The 13,807-nt window shown below is 30.4% G+C and overlaps 1 protein-coding gene across 1 annotated transcript in view; it reads left to right on the forward strand.

The window, feature by feature from the left end:
• The window catches only part of LOC136969133 (zinc finger protein 664-like), a 68,057-nt gene extending 54,610 nt beyond the window's left edge, over positions 1–13,447 (forward strand). Inside the window, exons 2-5 of the mRNA XM_067263226.1 lie at positions 9,338–9,718; positions 11,352–11,564; positions 12,271–12,531; positions 13,297–13,447. Coding sequence (XP_067119327.1) covers positions 9,338–9,718; positions 11,352–11,564; positions 12,271–12,531; positions 13,297–13,422 — 981 coding nt within the window. The 3' untranslated portion in view covers positions 13,423–13,447. The remainder of the gene's footprint in view (positions 1–9,337; positions 9,719–11,351; positions 11,565–12,270; positions 12,532–13,296) is intronic.
• Positions 13,448–13,807: the final 360 nt, after the last annotated feature.

Below are 13,807 nucleotides of genomic sequence, written 5' to 3' on the forward strand. Positions count from 1 at the left end.
AGAGATGCGGACTCATTGTCTACCATGTGGAGATCCTTTTACATTAATTAATGTTATTAACGGACAATGCTGGTTTCGTTGGATCTTATATACAGGGTGTTTTTTTTTTTAAACTGACGGTACTCAGAGACATCTGTAGAGCAATCTAACAGCCGGACTGTCGCCAAATTTGGGAGAGTGACTAAGGACGACATGGGAAAGAGATTCCGCGAAGAAAAAAGTAGTACCCAAATTTTCCGGTAGGGGTGGATTTGGCGCTGTTGTAGCAAAACAGCTAAGAATCTGCATAAAATCCAGCTGCAATTAACAAACACACGAATGAATAATCAGACAGAGGTTTCAGTGTAATAACGAAAGTTTAATTAATCAGCAAATAACCTTCTCCCTTCTTCAATGTGATCACCGTCCTGCTGGACAACTCATTGCATCCTGAACACCGTGTTCTCTATGGCCGAACGTAACATGTCCGCAGGAATGTTCATCACAGTTCGAGAAATGTTGTCCTTCAAAGTCATCAAGTTTGGGACACTACCAAGATAGACCTTGGACTTTAAGTAACCCCACAGGAAAAAGTAACATGGGGTTAGATCCGGGAGCGAGGCGGCCATGCAAGTGGAAAAAAGCGACTGATGACCCTTTCTTCAGTGAAGTGCTGGTAGCTTTTTCGCTACGAAGCGCAAATCCTCCTCTACCGGCGAATTTAGGTACTACGTTTTTTCTTCGCGGAATCTCTTTTCCATGTCGTCCTTAGTCACTCTCCCAAATTTGGCGACAGTCCGGCTGCTAGATTGCTCTACACATGTTTCTGAGTACCGTCAGTTTAAAAAAAACACCGTGTATATATTTTTTCCGCTATTTATTTTGTTTATTTATCTATATTTTGTCTGTTTGGGCGTTTTCCGTTAATTTTCATATTTATTCCGAACACATTTTATGTTCTATATTTAATGTTCTATTTTTTTTTTTTTTTAACCGAGGAAGATCGTTAAAAACGATTGAAAACGTTATTATTTTATTAAATTTTGCTGGATTGATAAAGATGTAGTTTATTTAACTTATTCTACTTCCAGTACATAGTTTTACATACCTATAAATAACTACAGACTAATATGTAGAGCCTATATATATGAAAACTGGTAAGACTGATAGCCACTTAGCCACTGATTATCCGTCCTTACATTATTATAATATATTAATATAAATTAATTAGTAGAATTACCTTTGCTATTATTTAACCTAAAGATTACATTATACTTATAATCTAACTAAACATTTAAAGTTAATTATCTCTATCTCAAATGTTAAACCGAACCAAAGTTAATTTTACTACCTAAATGTGTAAGAAGTTTTACTGATTTATAGTGACCAGTCTAAATAATAAAAGCTTTTAAAGTATTTTTTTAAATGTTTTATTTCATTAAAAAAACATAAATTGCAGGATAGATAGATAGATAGATAGATAACACTTTATTGCACCAAAAATACATCCGCGCTGGATCCAGCTGGAATGATTTCAATTCAGCAAAAATCCAGCTGGATTCAAAACACTGCTGGATTGCAATCCCTAACCATGAATGACCTTTATACGCAAGCTAACATGTTAAATTTCGGAATAAACAAAGTAGTTCTTAAGGTTCAAAATGTACGCACAAAAGCACAGTAGTATCTAACAAACAGAAGAAACACCCCAATTTTTTGCATTTTTTAAGTAGTGTGTCCGAAAATGTAAAAAAGTTCGGATGGGCATTTTTCGACAGATCCCCATACTTTTCCTCTGTTACATGTATCCAAAAATAGTTCTATTTCGAATTACGCAACTTAAACAATACGTTTGAAATCTTACTAAGCACACGCATCATGTTTAAAGCAGAGTGATTTTGATGATTTTTAAACATTTTTTTAATAATAAAATGTCATATAAACAAACGAAAATGCAAATTATTATATATATGGTGAAAGTAAACAAAATTCAATAGGATTAGAGACATATTATGCATCTTTGTATTACTTTTCCGGGTGTTATATTTATATATAACAGAGGGAAAATTTGGCGATGGGTGATAAACTGACCCTATCTCTGAGATTTTTCCATTTTTGACTCAGAGAAATATATAAAAGTGTAAAAAATTTGAAGACTTTTTTTCTCTACGTATGTTTGTAAATGTGTGGGGTTAGCACGAATCTGTTCATCCACTTCTAATTAGAAAATAATAAAAGTAAATCCGAGTTGCATTTCTACCAATTTACTACATTTAATATTTAAAAAGTGAATATAAATTTATTGATATTATAAAAATATTATTACGTACGCTTTACAAATTAATTTTCTTACGTACGAATAACATTTTATATTGATCTTGTGTGCTATGAAATTATGCAATGTTAAGCATTATACACATTAAATTCCTACAATTAAAGAAGAGGAATTTCTCAATGAAAGTGATATTTTATTTTCAAAAATTTTTTAGCTACGATTTACCTGTAACAGAAAGGTACGAGACGTTTTGTAAGAGTGTATTAAAATTTAAATTTTCCATTTTTTATTGTTTTGTTTTATAGTTACGTTCAAGGGACTCGAAGGCCATTCATATCATTAAAAATTTTTTGTGTATTATTTAGATGTACGTGACAGATAAATAAAGTAGTAGTGTAATTTACACATAAAAAATATTCTTACTTAAATTAATTAAATTTTAACGTTTTATATTTATTTACTTTACCGTTTATTGTGTGATAAGTCAAAAAGTGAACTGATATTGTATAAAAGGAAACGATAATTAAATAAAATTTTCTTTAGTTACGCCATATAAAAACCATTATATAAGTAGAAAAACCGGTCTTTGTTGATGATAAAAACTAGAAAACATATTATATAATAATATATAAATTAGAATAAATCATCAGATTTTTTACCTTTCTCTCAGATATAATGAAGTAAATAAAACTCAGAATATTCCAGTTACGCTTTATCCTATGGGCAAAAGGGGCAATTAGTTTAAGTTATTTTGCCATATTGAAAGCATCTCTAAAACTGTAAATGTGACACATCATTTAAGACCAGGATCACACAAGAAATTGATTGCTGAAAGATTTTATTGACTACACTGAACGGTTACAGAGTTATGCATGTTACATGACGTGCTCAGTGTACATTATTTCGATACATTGTATATTCTGTTAGCAGGGTAGTTAAGTATCTTTCTTTTCCACTCTGTTTACCGTGTTAAATTAGAGACGTAATTACCTAACATCAGTTAATTTTTTTTTAATTAGGTAATTAAATTAACTGTAAAAGTTTACTGTTATAAAGATGAATATGGTGGTAAAAAGGAACCTTATAAGATTTGAATTACCAAAGTAATGGTTTACATTCCTAAATTAATTATAAATCCGAATAATAGAGAGAAAAAACACTAGAAAACGCAAGATAAATAAATAAATACATCTCTTTTTTATTGATCCTTCTTACACACAGCTTAGGAACAAGTCTTATAGTAAATTCGCCTTTATCCTGAGGGTTTCTTCCCAAACATTAACTTAAAGACCAATGAAGAAGATTGAAGTTCGAATTTAAAGTAACAACGAATGTTTGTTTGCTATAATGCATAATTTGTATTTTTTAGATAGAGTGCTTGTCTTGTGAGGGAAGACATTTCGAAATTTAGGAAAGTCCGGTAAAATAAGTTACGTCTATCACCCATTTCCCCTAATTGCCGGAAAATTGCTGAAAATCTTCGCATAAGATTGCACTTCTTAGGTTACGTGAGAGAAAAAAGGATTGTGTTAAATGTACTTTTTTAACATTTGTATATTTTATTCCCTGAAACCTCGTTTTTAATTCTCTAGCTTTACGCGAATAATAATTATTTCAAATTTAAATGAACAATTTTTGAGTTTTGCAATTAACACAGAGGCATTTGAAAAAAAAATTAAAAATTAATAACTGCTTTTATTGCATTAAATATCGACCTACAGTACATGTTTACTAACAACTTCATATGTACAGTACATGTACAGCACTTGTATATTTTCTCTTTTCTATCAGTGAAAAAAATTAATTATTGTTTAATGTTCTTTTCTTAATAATTCTTTCTGATATCTACTAAGAAACTGAATATATCATTTAACATATTCTCCGTATGTATATCAGAATAAAACCTGTGTAAAACGAAATCTCACAATAGAGAATAATTTTTGGGTTTGGCATGTTCTGTTTTGAACAGGTTCTTTTTAAACAAAAAACACTTCCGTTCCAAAAAATTTATACCGTTTATAAAGGTTTCTGCTTTATTTACGTTCCGTTTAAGATAGGTCTTACTGCTTATTGTACTTATTCTAATCTAATTCCTCTTGTTTTATAAATAAAGTGTTATTATTATTTCTTCTTTTCAACACTCAAATGCAAACTTTTATGTTATTTAATATTATTTATTAATATTTTATGCTAATTTATATCATAAAAAGCTACTTACAACCAAAAGTATTACTAATGCACCGTTTCTCGGCCACACCGGTCCTGTTTATGAAATAAGTCACCGATTTAATGGCTCTAACTCGACAGCCAATTTCCCGACGGGGGTGGTGAAGTCCCGGCTTCACAGAAGCGTAGAGGGACACTTCCGACATTGTCACACGTGTATAGCGAGCAAACAAACAAACATCCTCATTTATACATATGAATAAAATTTATAATATACAAGAATCAATTTAGCAACTAATAAGAAGTCAAAGATACGAGTAGAACTGTTTTGTACCCTAAAAGCTAACAAGCATTAAAATGATAGTTGATATTTAAGTATTTTTCAAAAAGAAATTATCTTTATATATAACACTGTTTGACAATTTCTGATATTAAAGTATGTGATTCTAAACTAATTTATGATGAGAAATTCAAATCTAAAAACAGAATTTCGTTGTCAGGGATACTTTTTGTGTAAAGTGTATATATTCACAGTTCTTGGAAAACACAGGGACGTTATAAAGAGGTATGTGTATGTTGCCACATCCAGTAGTGATCGAACGTGACAATTTGTGGTTCAACAGCAGATGGAAAATATGTGGAGACTTCAAAGTAATTGCTATGACATTGGGAATGAAACAAGGCTACACGAAGTATGCGTGTTTTCTTTTCAAGTGGGATAGTCGTGACAAAACTTCTCACTACATGAAAAAGAAATGGCCTAAGCGGAGGTGAAAAGTGAGCGAAAAGAATGTGCAATGTGAAAGTCTGGTAGCTCCTGAAGATATACTACTTCCACTGCTTCACATCAGTCTTGGCCTAATGAAACAATTCATAAAGGCCATGGATCCAACAAGCAGTGGATTTGCATATCTAGCTGACAAATTCCTGTCTTTCAGCTGCAAAAATAAAGAAAGGTGTATTTGTGGGCCTAAAAATCAACGAGCTGCATAAAGATGCAAATTTTGAAGCACGTTTAACTGCCAAAGAAAAGAGAGCATGGGAGTGTTTCAAGACGGTATCAGAAAACTTTGCTCGGAAGAAGAAGAGCTACCAACTACAAAGCAATGGTGAATATCATGATCAAAGCATATCAAGATCTGGGGTGCAATATGTCTCTGAAAGTACATATGATGGACACTCATCTGAACTACTTCACAGAGAGTTGTAGTGATGTATCAGATGAACATGGCGAAAGATTACATGAAGACATTTCTACTATAGAAAAGCGTTATGAAGGGAAGTGGGAACCTTCTATGTTAGTAGATTATTGCTAGAATATCATTCGAGAGAAGAAAGATTCTGAATACAAGAGAAAAAGTGACGTGCATTACTATAAGGTGGCTCATTTTTTGTCAATTTTCTGTAATTGCTCATGTGAAATAAATGCTACAAAGCGAATACACTAAGAGTACTGTGTTATATGTTAGATCACAACCTACTGTGTTATATGTTAGAACTTAATAACATCATAAAAAACAGATTTGTTTCTTGAATTTCAGCTAATGTGTCCTACACTATATCAGAAACATTAAGAAAAAATAAAATTGTGATTACTCATAAAATATCCCTGACAGAAAAAAACCAAAAACAAATTTGTATTCAGCACTTGAAGTACAACTAGGAACACAATGTATTTTTTCAGAAATAGAAAAAAAAGTTTTTCTTGCAGAACAGTGTAATGAGCAAGTATGTGCAATTTTATAAATATGAATCTACAAAGTCACAAAAAAATATTAAATTCAGACTACTATATTTTCCATTAAATAAGATTTTTCAGCTCTAATAGGCAAAAGCAATAACTGTTTCCATGAAATTTATCAAAATTTTTTGTAGTTACACAATATTACAATTAAGATACTTTAATTGTAATATTGTTTAGTTGTATAATTACTTAATAGTTGTAACAAGTAGACTATAAGCATGATATTTTTCCATTTACCGTTACTAGTTGCTGTATGAATTCAACCAATACTTATTGCAGAATGGAAGAAATTCGAATAAAAAATTTATATCTGATAATAAATTATATATCATAGAAATTAACTATAGCATTTAACTGTTTTAAGTATACAAATTAATAACAATCATCATAAATTGTTTTTTTAACATTAATTTTTCTTACTGTAAATTTGTTCATGCAGAACGATAACAATGATAATCCTGTCGAGCTTGATTTAAACGTGTTATGTTTATACTTGGTTTGTATATAGTTAATAAGAAAATAATTGATTATTTGAAACATTTGTAAAGTTTGTTATTATTATTAAAAGTTTCTTCCCGTGATGTTAAACGAAGAAAAACTATAAAATCACATTTATTCAACCCGCGAAAAAATACAGCATTTCAAAGTGTCCTAGTGTCCTCTTATGAGAGAAGAAAGTAACATATCAAGAAAACTTCAATTAAAAAAGAATTAACATTGTTAATTTCTACGCTAAATTTCTAACCTTATTTCTTTTGGCCAGATATTAACTTGCTGGATAGCTATTGTTTATCCTTTGTTCTGTCTTATGAATGCCTTCACCGCCATCTGTCAATGAGTATTAAAACTACAAGTGTTTCTGAATATGTAAACGTTTTACGGAATTTTGTCTAATCCTGTGTATTTCAGTAAGCATGTTTGAATCGAGTTTTTAAAGTAATATACATAATAACAGTCTGTAATAAATTTTATAAAAAATATAAATTTAAAGGCCAATTTTCAACCTAGTGCCTAGTTATAAGTAGGTCATTTATATAGTTATAAACTTAAAATGTTCAAGCTGAACAATGCCTCAAGATGAAGGTAAACTTAGTCGTGTAAAGTTCTCTTCCTCAGGCCTAAAGGGTACGAGATATAATAAACTACCAACGAGTTGCTCAACTTTCCCGGCAACATTTAAAATTTCTGAACACCCTCTATGTGATATAAATTAAATTTAAAAAGCCGTTTCGTAAATTACGAACATGCGTATAAAAAATGTTTAATGTTACCCTTGGTGCCAAGATGGCGGCTCGTCTCTGATTCCAGCAAGGAAACAGTGGGACGCACGTTCTAACCTAACCTAACCTAACCTATTCTAATAATTTTGTTGGTAATAATTATGGTAATTTATTAGAATAGGTTAGGTTAGAACGTGCGTCCCACTGTTTCCTTGCTGGAATTAGAGACGAGCCGCCATCTTGGCACCAAGGGTAACATTAACCTAAAAAATACAAGTAAAAGTATATATTTTTTTCTTATTTTGAATTATGATAAGTGATACATTTTATTGCAAGAAAAAAAAAATAAATAATCAATTTGTTATCCTATTCCTTCTGAAATACAGGCTTGAAGTTCAAATACTGAAACTTGAATGTGTGTATTTATTATTTACAGTATTTAAAATGATAATTTGCATACATATTATAAAATGTGGATTGAGTGTGATTTTAAATAATCCAAATTTTCGATGCTTCACTGCATTCCTTTACAAAAAAATATTTTAATGATTCCATGTGCTACAATTTACATTTTTTATTTATCATTTTTAACATGGCGGAGAAATTGTACTATACTAATTTTAGTGTCCTAATTTTAAAGCTATTCTTTTATTTATGTATTTATGTATTAGTATCAAATAAAAGATTTCTTTAAAAATTATGTTTTATCCGTATGATAATAATATGTTTTAGGGGCCTGGAAAGCTTTTTTTTTCCGAAAAGAAATAATGTTGTTTTTACAGCAGAATAATAAAATTTACAGTGAACTGCAAAATAATGAATGGTGATGTATTGTAGCGTTTCTGTGCGACATTACTGAGAAGCTTAACAGTCTCAATACTAGTTTACAGCGTAACAATAAAATAATTTCACAGATGGCGAATAAAAGTTTTTTATTATAATCGTTATGTTGCGGCCCGCGTGTAATAGCTATTATATGTATGTGACCCGAGGAAAAAAAAGGTTGAGTAACACTGACCTAAGGAATATTTCCGGGTGGTAGTTCAGGTCCATTCTTCTCATTCGGCCTCAATATTGTAATTAAAAACATTGAATCAGAAAGAATACGCAGGAATTATCTTTTACTCCATCTAACTCAAGCGCTGAAATGTATTCGAATATGTACGTAACGACGTGAGTATTTGTACAGATGTGTTGTGAGAATTAAAGAAAATGAGTATGTTTGTTTATGATCAGAAAAACACAGTTGCTGCTATACACGAAGCAATTCTTGCAGCTGCTGGGAACAGAAGAGGTGATCCTTATATCTGTCGGCACTTACATCATTACATTCGCTGGACATTGTTTTTGTGTTTTGTTAAGTTATGAATCTCCCTTTCCTTACGGCACCCGCAATGGATTATTTTTTTCCCTAAATCCGTTAAGGCGCGCTCAATCGCGACAGGAAACATTATCACTTAGACCCCACTGTATTTCGAAAAATAAGGTCATGGACTGTCAACTTTTATTAAATTTTTGGATGGAACATTAATTACGGTAAGTAATTGTACTCAACAATTAAGGGAAAATGACAAAGTTTAATCAACAGCGATCGATAAAATTTAACATCGAACATAATTTTAAAAGCCACATAAAACAAGAATCAATAAGGTCCCGTTGAAATATTTGGATTGCATTTCTCTAAAACATTCACATTTGTGCATTTTCTGTTAAAACATCCAACAATTCATCACAAACAATAGAATTTTAATAATTAATTTTGAATATTCTAACTACAATTGTTGGTTTATTGAAAGCAGGATTGAAATAAACATGGTAAGTGTTAAAATCATATCAACTTTCTAAAATAATTAAATAAAGAAAATCTAATTATTATCAAAATCGAATAGTTAATATCGATCTCATTTTAATATAACATATAAATAATAGTAATATCGACCTTGTTTTCAAAAGGCATCTGCTTCATGTAGCAAAACAGCGGTCATTGAATGCAAGATTTGTAAAAATCAGTATTCTAACCAGCAAGACTTCAATGACCATTCGAAGAACAATCCTGCATGCAACAAATTAACATGTGACGTGTGTTTTAAACAATTCACTTACATTACTAGATTGAGAGATCACAAGCGGAGTCATTTGAGTGAAAAGCCGTTTAAATGTGACGAATGTGAATATTCTACTATAACCAAAACATTATTGAACAAACACAAAAGAAAACATTCACCAGAACAGTTTTATAAGTGCAATTATTGCGATTATTCTACTCCATGGAAACACAGATTAGAGAGTCATCTTTATATCAAACATCATACGGAATTGTCTTCTACTGATGAAGTATGTATTTCGATACATTTATACTTACCTTTAATAAATCACAAAGAAACAATTTGATAAAATGTTGTAGTACCTGTAGTGGAATTTTTCCTTTTGTTTTTTGTTTTCGTTTTTGTTCGTTTATACACAAGCATTTTGATTGTTCTTTGTGCAGTGTGTGGTAGACTGGTAAACTAATAAACTGCTTAATTGAAACAAAGAAATTAATATATACATAGTAGAGGTATAGAAGCAAGTCTGACTTCATAGGACTTTTTTAGAAACGAATTAAACGCGACATGAAATGTCCTTATTTGAGAATGCCGCGATAGCACATCCATATATTTTTATTATTTCTAAAGTAATTATACTGCCAACTTTTTTAATATCAAAGCATGTTGATCCAATTGTTTTTGAAACACGAAAAGATACCGTACATTTTACATCTTATAAAATAATCCAGATGGGTTGAAAATAATAATAATAATAACTCTCCCGGGGTCACCACGACCAGGTGGTGACCCCGGGAAAGTTGAAATTTGGTACACAGTTATGGTATGTCACGAGAAGGTACACTAAAGCAGGGATTTTTCGAAATCCCCCCTGCGGGAAGAGGGAGAAGATTAAGGCTTATCCTAAAAAACATCTTCTACTGTATTATTTTAGGTTTTCGACGGCGTTTTAGTAGGGTGAAGAATGCATATTAAGAGGGATTTTTGGAAAATTGGGAAAAAAACTTTTGGGATTTTTCAACTTTCCCAGAGAAAAGGTGGAGAAAGTTAGTTTTAGTCAGTATGAAGTGTAAATAGTAAAGAAAGAAAGTAAATAATGGCACATATAGAATACAGTGTGTAGTATACAAACTGTATACTAGATTTATAGTATACAGTTTGCTTTGTGTGTGAGCCTTTTTCTCTCTGATGAAAACTGTTGTATTTAAAAATATAAACAAATACAGGTAGGCCTCCTTCAATGCGGTACCTTTACAACGCGTTTTGGCTCCACCGCGGTTGGAAAAACGCGGAAATTTTCTTACAACGCGTATTACGGTATTTAGAAACGAAGTATCGTTCACATAAAAAATCGCAACGGATCACATATGTTAAGTGGAACTTCATGAAACAAGCTCGGATCTTGAAATAAGGCCAGTCAAACATTCTCGAACGACTATATTAATTGACGATGAAGACTAAATTTGTGTGCGTAATATTTTGTTTCATTTTGATTTTGACTTGAAATTCTAATTTTTTTAGTTTTTATATGATGTCGAATTTTATTTAAGCTTTTTATGTACAGTACATAAATTTAAAAAATGATAAAAATGTTACACCATAAAAGGCAGTTTTTCTCTTTTTAGAACTGAATCCTAGTTTTTGTATTAAGTTGGTGTCTCCTATAAAGCGGTTTTCCACAACGCGGAATTTTCAAGGAACGTATCTACCGCGTTGTAGGAGGGTTACCTGTATTTTAGTTTATACGAGGAAGTTTAATTTGTTTGCAGTAAAATACGAATCGTTAAAGATATTATTATTATTCGAATACTTGGTTTTGAAACTTTATGTAGTTTCAAAACGATGTATACGAACAATTGTCAACCTAAATTTTTACATGTAATGTATAATCATTAACTTTTTAATACTATTTTATGCATTAGCTTCCACCGAGGTACAGGGATTTGAAAAAATATGAATGCGAGTTGTGCCACAAACGATTTCGATCAAAATACGATTTTGAAGCTCACATGAGAAAACACACGGGACATCGTCCATTCCAGTGCGATGATTGCTCCAAAACATTTGTACATCAGTCAAGTTTAAAAAGTCACAAGCTATGGAAACATTCAACACAAGAAGAATTTACATCTCAGGTAAAAACAACATATGCTTTAAAAAGTGATTATATCTCGAATATTGCTTATAAGATATTAACTTTCTATCTGTTATACTCTTCAAAAAAAGCACAATCGTGCAATCAATGACTTAATCGAATATTTTGTTAGGAACTAAACGGTTATTAATTGGTTCCGGATAAAATTTCAATAACGTCACAAATAACAGAACAGAGCTGTCGTTGGAAATTTTTGGATTGATGTGGTATTATACATAACGACAACACCGTAATTCACCAAATTTTTTCTCATCAGCTGCACAACATACTACTCGAAATCTAAATCTATTGGGATTTTTCAGCTGCAGCTATGCTTATTTCGAAACAATGTTTATAAAATACTTTTATGTTAATATCCCTATATGATTTAATATTTTTAGTACTATGTGCACTTTTTTGGGCAGATTCACATATAATTATGAAGCTGACTATATAATTTAACATTCATAAAGCGATTTAATTAATATTTGTTAAATTATTTCCATCGGGTGATTATAACTCACTTTGCTTGTTACAACTAAAATTTCATCTATTTGGTAATCACTGTTATAAATTAATGCATGTAATGATCTACTATATTCGGTTATCAGCTTACAATTCCAATCTACATTTTCAGTGCAGTTTAAAAAGTAAGAAAAAAAATAGAAATGAAATTGTTTAGTTAATCGTATTTCTCAATTGTGTAGCAATTTCAAAGAGAAGACACGTCACAGCGTATTGCAACCTCTGGACAACATATTTCACAATCTCATATGCACGCTCCTGTTGAAATCTCGTCAACAAAAGTAACTCACGAGGAACATGTTAAAGACAATGACGAACAGAAAACTCTCCATTCTTCTGAAACACTATTTCAATGCCATCAATGTTCCTTCAGTACAAAGTCGAAGAAAAATTGGTTACAGCATAAGAACAGTCACACTCATGACGCTCCATCTACTTCAATGGTAATTTATGTATTAATATTATGACTATTACTGATTACATAAAAAGTAATGGAATATATAGAAACCCTGAAGTCATTATTTAATCGATTAATGATTAAATGATTTTATGTGAACCAATAAGCATGACAAAACGATTTTTTCATTGTCTGAATTTTATAAATATAACAATAATATGCTCTGTACCAGTTGTGTACAGTGAAGTATCCTATAAGCCTAACTTTCGAAGTATATTATATAACAAAAATAAGTTGAATTAAAAAAAAATTTGAGATAAGAATAATATTTAGTGAAGTATTTCCTCTCCCCCTTATAAATGAGGGCTTTTCATATAGATTTACATTCCGGTAACTTAAGAATGCGTAATTTCTTCATGATTTGATAACCATAATATTTGCGACTTTCGGTTTTAAAGGCAGACAATAAAATTTATAACTTATTAACTATTTAAGATATAAAAAGTAATAAGTAAAATTTATAAATAAACCCTCCAAACATTGTTTTTTAAATCTGATATTAATTTATTATTATTAGTGCATTCAACGGTAGCAACAGTTGAATATTTAATCAAATTAATTTTATATCATAATATACAATTTAAATACGAATTTCAGTAGAAAAATTTAAGAATACAAAAGTTTTTTTAACACGTATATAACAAAGTACTGTTTACTGTCAATTGTTTATATTAATCGGAAACTAAAAGATAAACCAATTGTCTTATATAAAGTGCGTTTTTTTAAAACATTGAACTGTTACTTTTTACAGGAAATTGATGAAACAGAAGATCCACTAATATTGACAGCAGTTGGACTGATTAGCAGAAGAAGATTGGAGATGATGAAGGAGAAAAAGAAATTCTCAAATTTGGATAAACCAACGACTTCCGAATAAACGTTGCAAGAAGAATTTAAATAAATAAATAAATAAATATATATATATATATATTTTTTGCAAAATTTCCATAACGAGTTTATCAAAATTAAGTATCAAAGTAAGTTGAATTTTGAAATTTTCGAAAAAAATTTGATAAAAATTCGTAAAAATAAAAAAAATTTATTAAAATTTGAATATTGTTTTAATTTTTAATAACTGTTTAATATGCAATAAAATAGTTATTAAAGAATTCATTATGTAAAAGAAACAAAGTCATTTTCAGTTTCGTCACGGCTAATGATCAGAACGAAACATACACCAGAAACAGCTTTTATTCCGGGTGATTGGACAAGAAACGAAAAAATATTTCTTTGCTTTACATTTTTAATCGTGTCAAAAACTG

Source organism: Centruroides vittatus, unplaced genomic scaffold, assembly GCF_030686945.1.
Source record: "Centruroides vittatus isolate TY-2023 unplaced genomic scaffold, ASM3068694v2 contig_1739, whole genome shotgun sequence".
NCBI classification, from domain to species: domain Eukaryota; kingdom Metazoa; phylum Arthropoda; class Arachnida; order Scorpiones; family Buthidae; genus Centruroides; species Centruroides vittatus.